The 7,286-nt window shown below is 45.8% G+C and overlaps 1 protein-coding gene across 1 annotated transcript in view; it reads left to right on the forward strand.

Annotated features, from left to right (window-relative positions):
- The window catches only part of CRB1 (crumbs family member 1, photoreceptor morphogenesis associated), a 139,389-nt gene that overhangs the window by 29,608 nt on the left and 102,495 nt on the right, over nucleotides 1-7,286 (forward strand). The window contains exon 3 of the mRNA XM_015406181.1: nucleotides 3,713-3,908. Coding sequence (XP_015261667.1) covers nucleotides 3,713-3,908 — 196 coding nt within the window. The remainder of the gene's footprint in view (nucleotides 1-3,712; nucleotides 3,909-7,286) is intronic.

Genomic DNA, 7,286 nt, shown 5'->3' on the forward strand with positions numbered 1-7,286 from the left:
GCAGCAACTTATAAGGGTGAGTGGCGGCCAAAATCCTAGCATCCATTTGTCATATTTTTATCATTACAGAAAAATCCAGGCTGAACTGACAAAGGGAAAAGGATGTTTCTGGGTGAGCAGAAAAAACTTGTTTTGTTTTTAAGAATTTTGACACAACTGAAGAAAGTGAAGACACATTTAAGACCTAAATGTACTCCTAATGTCACAAATAAGAACCTGGGTCAATGCTTCCCTGACAACTTCCCTGGCAAGGACAGCCACTGCAAGGGAAAAAACACCTTGTCCATTCTATCAAATGCAATAAACACTTACGAAATGCTTCTGGGCAGCTGCATGTGCATTGCTCCTACATCCAAGCTATCTATTTATTTAATTACAGTATGCTATTTCTAGTCTACCTTTCTCTATATGGCCATGGTGGCTTTGTCTGTATGCCACCTCTTCACCAGAATTCCCAAAGCAATTAATGACAGTAAATATTAGTAACAAACCAAATACAAAATAATTCTTAATAAAATATACTCCATCATATTTACTAAATATCCCACAAATTCTCAAAAAAGTTTTGAAAGAAATACTGAAAATTTTAAATTGTTGCAGCAATAATTAAACCATTAATTCAATAGATGGTCATGGCACCCTATTGAAAATTAGAATGTAGCCAATCAGGAGCTGAAAAGAAGTAAGGGGAAGCAAAAATCCCCTAAACAAAACTAAAAACTGCTCAAAGAAAAGCCAACAATTTTTTATAAAAAATTGCCTGGAGCCCCTCCCCCCCGAAAACCACCCAAGAAAAGGACCAGGTTCAGTGAAAGGAGGAGTGTTTCCTAAAAGTTGATTTGTGGAGGGGTCAGCCCCTGAAAAGTCTGTATCGCTCATGACCATTTACCTCAGACAGTGGTGACACTGTGGAGAGGGCATGAGATAACACAGTATCCAGGCGTAGACCTTGAAAGTTTGGTGGTCCTTTAAACAACCAGGACCTAGGCCACAAAGGGCTTTGGAGGTCAAATGCAAAACCTTAAATTGGGATCAGAAACAAAGAGGCAGTAAAAATATTTCAGCACTGGATAAGCTGGCTATAGAGAGCAACTTTGCCACTGCAGTCTGGACTTCTTAGAGCTTCTGGACTGCCTTCAAGCACAGCTCCATGTAAAGTGTATTACCATAATCAAGCCAGCAACAAATTGGCATCTTAATCCTTATAAATTATTTTTAATAAATATTTCCCCCTTTTTATACATGTAGTGGTTGAGATAATTTAAATATCGCCTCATTTGAACAATTTTTGTTTTATTTGGGGTGTGAGGGTGGGTGTATTTCCTTGGAAGCTTGCTTCCATGCAGTTCTAATGTTTTCAGCTTCCGTCATGGTAATTTTGACAATTGATAAGTGGTTGCTTTGTCAAGATTTATAATCATATCTAAATGAAAAGTTGTACTAAGAAGAAGAAGAAGAAGAGAAGAGATTGGATTTATACCCCGCCCTTCACTTGGGAGTCTCAGAGCGGCTTACAAACTCCTTTCCCTTCCCCTCCCCACAACAGACACCCTGTGAGGTGGGTGGGGCTGAGAGAACTCTGACACAAACTGCTCTTTTTCAAGGACAGCTGTGCCAGAGCTTGTGACTGACCCAAGGTCACATCAGCAGGTGCAAGTGGAGGAGTGGGGAATCAAACCCGGTTCTCCCAGATTAGAGTCCGTGCACTTAACCACTACACCAAACTGGCTAAGGAGTCTAATAGATTTTCTAGCAGCTAAACCATGGCTCCGGTCACACGGGCAGGAAAATGTGAGGGGGGGAGCGTGGCTGTTTGCCCCGAGGCAAACTAACGCGCGGTTAAGTGATCAGACCTCCCGTGGAGGTCCTGTGGAGGTACCGTGGAGGTTCCGTGCGTAGGGAGAGGCGCCGATCACAGGACAAGCCTGCGCGCAACAAAGAAGCGCGCGGTGAGGCAAACTGGTTTTCTTTTTTTGTGTACACGACAAATGCGCATGCTCCGTTGGGTGCGTGTGCGCATCCACGGAGACTTGGGGGGGGAACCTTTTTTGCAAGGGGACATGGGCGGACGCCGGATGCCACCGGAAACGCGATCAGACGCCCGCCCTTGCCCTGCGGTTTCTGGAAACTAGTACCTCCGAGGTACTAGTTTTTTGCTGCGCGTTTTTGGTGGGAAGCCTTGGTTGTGCCACAGAAGCCCTACGCTTCCCAGATGTGCCGGTGAGATTGCGCCCGGAAAATCCGCCTGTCTTCCGTCTCTTTTGCGTGGCTAATGTTCCGTGTGACCGCAGCCCATGTAGCTATTTCCAGCCAAGGCTTGGCAGCCTCCAGGTGCATCTCCAGACTACAGAGATCAGTACCCCTGGAGAAAATGGCTGCTTTGGAGGGTAGGCTCTATGGCACTGAGATCCTTCCCTTACCCAAACTCTTCACTCCTAAGGCTGTATTCCCAAACCTCCAGGAATTTCTCAACATGGCAACTCTATCCCAGACTCCCCCCCCCTTTCTGAAAGTACAGAAAGCCAAGTAGCACTGACAGTGCATTGGGGTTCAGGAAACTGACTGTGGAAAGAACAAAGTTCCAGGCCCAAGGGCATAGCCAGGCCATAAGAACCACAGCACATAGGAGAAAAGATCAGCTTCTGCTTTCAGCAAACCAAGTGCCACTATTTTGTGAGAAACAGACATAATCTGAGCCTTCCCAGTGCTTACGAAGGATCTATTTATCATCTAAAATTATCTAAAATTATGTATTATCTGGTAGAAGATTCAGGGCAAAACTCAATCCTGGTGCAAGAAGCATTTTCTTCTTGTCTCTAGACTAGGCCTAGCTGTTGTAGCATCATTTAGAAAGCAAGAAAATGTATCTCACTGACTCTCTTTACTGTGAAAACTGTTTTAACGCTACCATAATGCAAACTGCTGATACATGTTGTATGTCATCCCACATCCAAGTCAATAGCCATTGACCATCTAACCATCTATTGGCCACTGTCTGAACTTCTTGCTCCCATAGATGTCAACCAGATTTATTAGAATAAAAATAAGTGTAGGATCTGAGAATTAGAACGTTCTTGCATCTTGCTAAATCCTCTAAGGCTGCGATCATACGCACAATTAGCCACGCCATAGGTGTGAATGCCAGGCAGATTTAAAGGGCACAATCAGACACGAACATCTGGGAAGCATCCCGCAGCTGACAGCAACCCGTGTTGCTCCGCCGCAGAAGCAGAGTAAACAGGCTCCGGGGAAAGTCCAGTAGCAAATGGGTTGCTACAAGCCACGGATGGACTTTCCCCTGTATGATTGCTAAAGCACGCTCTCATGGCGTCGGGATGGTCTGATTAGGCCATCCCGACTCCATGCCATTGTTCCTCCCCTCTCAATATGGGCATCATCACACACTCCATAGGGAGACCTCAATGTGGAGGCGCTATTCATCGATTCCTTGTTTAAGTGCATCGGAAACAAACGACAAACACCCCCCCCCCAACTCACCCACGGTTGCATCTGATCATGCAGTGGCAGGCTGCACTCTCAGCTCCAAAGGACTGTGGGTCAAATTCCTCCGGAGGGAAAAGCTTCGCTTCCCCCGTTTTAACTCATGCATGTGACCACAACCTAAATAGAAAACACTTTCCAAAATAGGTGTGTGTTTCCCCCCGCATGTGCATCCTGCAAAATTAATTTTTCACCAATTCTTTTTCTCCAGGTACCAACTGTGAGCTGGAAATTGATGAGTGTTTGTCAGAGCCTTGCCTCAATGGTGGAAGTTGTCATGACAGTCTGGGTGGCTATTACTGCTCCTGTCCACTTGGCTTCCATGGTGATACCTGCGCAGTTAACACTGATGAGTGTGCAAGTCAACCCTGCCTCAATGGGGGTGAATGTATAGACGATGTCAACAGGTATGCATTCTCAGGAGATGGCCGGCACTTGTCATCTATCCTAATATACTGGAATCTCCTCTGTGTCAGATGGGCTGCAAATGTGAGACTATTGGCTCTGTTTGCCAGCCAAATATTTGGTCTTTCATTGATCTCAAATAGAATTTGAGGCCTACCTGGAATACTGAAAACTGATCTCAGCCAAATTGTAGAAATTAATTTTCCCCCCTCCTAAAAGAGGCTCATCATTCCATTTACTCCAGAATTCTGATGGTATATTAAGGCTGCTTTTCTCAGAGTCACCTGCAGTGCCATGGAGGAAGCAGGAAGGCTGATACTTCCACTTCTCAGAGCTGCTTATTTTTTATGTTCCAAGTTGAAAGCTGGGGAGTCAGTAGTATGATTTTCAAGGAATGGCCCATTGGCCGCCTATGGGCTGCATCTGGTCCCCGCTACCATTTTCTCAAGCTCTTCCTCTACCATCCACTGCCACAATGACCTTGTATATTCGTGCAGAGGGAGATGGAGGGCAGGAACATGGGAGGGGTGCCAGTGGTGTACTATGACATCACTTCCATGAAAAAAATCAAAAGTGATGTCACATTGCTGTAAAAAGGTAAAGGTAAAGGTTCCCTTGCTCGAAAGCCAGTCGAGTCCGACTCTAGGGTTGCAGTGCTCATCTCAGTTTCAAAGCCGAAGAGCCAGCGCTGTCCAAAGACAGCGTGGCCGGCATGACTAAACACCAAGGTGCACGGAACGCTGCTACCTTCCCACCGAAGTGGTCCCTATTTATCTACTTGCAATTTCTTCCTTTCGAACTGCTTGGTTGGCAGGAGCTGGAACTAGAGATGGGAGCTCACTCCATCATGTGGCACCCGGGTCTCAAACTGCTGAACTACTGACCTTCCACAGCCTGCAGTTATCACCAAAAACTCTATATTAAAACCATACTCCTTTGTTCTCTGATCATGGTTGCTCCATGAGAAGTGGGTTCCCCCCCCCCATTGTAAAAACTCTGTTTGGTTACTATTGCATGCATTCTGAATGTAACAATTAGGATAGTTCTTTGTTTCCGAATTGGAAATAAGGATTTCTCTAAAGATGGTGTAGCAATGTCTAAAAAGCCTGTTTATGATGTTGGCAAAGATGCTAAAATAATTTTTTTTAGATCTGAGAAGATGTTGGCAAGCTTGCTTCATAAAAAACAACAACCCATAGTTGATCAAAGGAAGTCTACTTGTTACACTTTACCATCCAAATATATTTGCCAAATACTTCCTTGATATGACTCTGTTTGTATAGTTCAGTTAGTTCGGTAACAAATGCCACTTGACAAGCACAATTTTGATCTCCTTTGTATTTTTAGCCCTGTTACAAATAATAGATCATGCATCTGAAACATTCAGATCTGCTGCTGTTAGATACTGTTTAATGACTCTGAGTTAGAATGCCCTATTCTGCCTGAATAGCTGTTACTCATGCCCCTGTGCAGTATGCTCCAGTAAAGCCATCCACTGAACTGATCTTTCTCATGTGAGGATCAGATCTCTGCTCTCTTCAGGTACATCAAAATGAAGCTTTTGTCAGCATCAGCTGCAATATGCAGAGGCCACTTTCAGGAGAGACCCCGTGTTGAGTTAGGTTTTCAAAGCAAATCAAGTATGCAGTAAGTTAGGGTTTCCGTCATTGTTGGTAAATGTAATCGCTTATTGCCAAATAAATGCAGTAGTCTCCTATCTTCCCAGAATGCTCTCTAAGTTGTACTGCTGGCACCTCCTCCCCTCTAAGTAGGGTTGCCAAGTCTATCTTCGCCGGGAGCGGGGGGCTCCTGGCCAGCGTCTTGTGCGCGCGCGCACGTCACCCAGAAGTGACGGGAGGACACCAGGCACGCTGGGGACGTGGCCACGGCCATACAAGGGAAAACCATAGAGTTTTCCCTTGTATGGCCATGGCCCCGCCCCCAGCGTCCCCGGCGTGCCCACGTCACTTCCGGGTGATGCGCATGTTGGGGTGGAGTTCCCCCCGGGGCCCGATCTGGCGCCGCCGGGGAACGGGCCTCTGGGGCGGGGGTTTCCCCACCCCCCGGGGGGACTTGGGATCCCTACCTCTAAGCCAGTAGTAAGGTTGCTGGCACTCTGCTTGGGATGGCAACCAGCAGGAGTTTATGAGGGGCGGGGACATGAGGGGGGCATCATCTGCCAACGGAATTATATCATTTCCTGGGGAACTCAGAAGTGACATCAGTCCACTATAGGAATTGCCAGAAATAACATGGCTTTAACCACCAAGTTTCCAGAGATTCCTAGCGCGGCCTGACGTCCCTTTGGGGTTTTTTTTCGGAAATGCCCTAAGGCCATCAGTGGTCAGAGATTTGTTAAAACGTTTTTTGTTCCACTGGCCACCAGAGTGGCAGCAGGAAGTGGAAGCCAGAGTAGGGAATCCACTGCACCTTGCAAGAACCTGACAGCCCTAGCCAGCTGGGATCCTCTGTAAACTCCCATTTTCTATGTTCCTCACAAGGACGTGTCTCTAAATTACAACTAGCACTACAAAGTATGTTATTCTCTGGTCAGGATCAATCCAAGGAAGTTCTATGTTATGAAACAATATTAAAGTATCAAAATCTAGGCATTTTGATATTTGTTCTTGTGGAAAAGATGTACTTGTTAATTAACACCGGTCAAACGTGGCTTGGTTCTCAGTGAAGTGCCAACTCAGTGTCTGGGCTGTACCAGTTTAGCCTGCTCAGGCAAGCTCTCGTGACTGAATGTGTGTGTCAAGGGCCGTCAAGTCACAGCTGCCTTATGGCGACCTCAGCAAGGGGCTTTCAAGGCAAGTGAGATGCAGAGGGGGTTGCCATTGCCTTCCTCTGCAGAGTCTTCCTTGGTGGTCTCCTTTCCAAGTACCGACCCCGCTTAGCTTAAGAGATCTGACAACACTGGCCTATACCAAGCTGCCTCCCCTCCCCTCATGTCTGAATACCCTATAAAAAAATTCCCTACATGTAGAAAACCGGCATGTCAGGGAGAAGTTTGGACTAAAACTCTTCTTCCCGACATTCTAGTTTTTTTCCTGTGCTGCGAATTTTCCAAGATAAAGGATAGATCATGTGAGTTCTTATACACAGTCTGGTGTGCTACAGCCAAGTGAGAGGCCCTGTCACCTCTGTAAAATAGTCCTGAGTTTTCATGTCATGTCTTTTTGAATCAACAACTGTAATTCTTGAAAACTGCAAAGAAAAGAGTGGGTTTTTTAAAAAAAAAATAGAAACATTTTACATTGAAATGCTTTAGATACTTTGGAAGCGAACCTTGAAAATGCAAGCCATTGCCTCGCCCTATCGCAAGGGAACAGATGTGACAGTCTGTTAGAATTCCCTATTCTGCTTGAATTGAACAA

Source organism: Gekko japonicus, unplaced genomic scaffold, assembly GCF_001447785.1.
Source record: "Gekko japonicus isolate JY-2015 unplaced genomic scaffold, Gekko_japonicus_V1.1 scaffold1097, whole genome shotgun sequence".
Taxonomy (NCBI): domain Eukaryota; kingdom Metazoa; phylum Chordata; class Lepidosauria; order Squamata; family Gekkonidae; genus Gekko; species Gekko japonicus.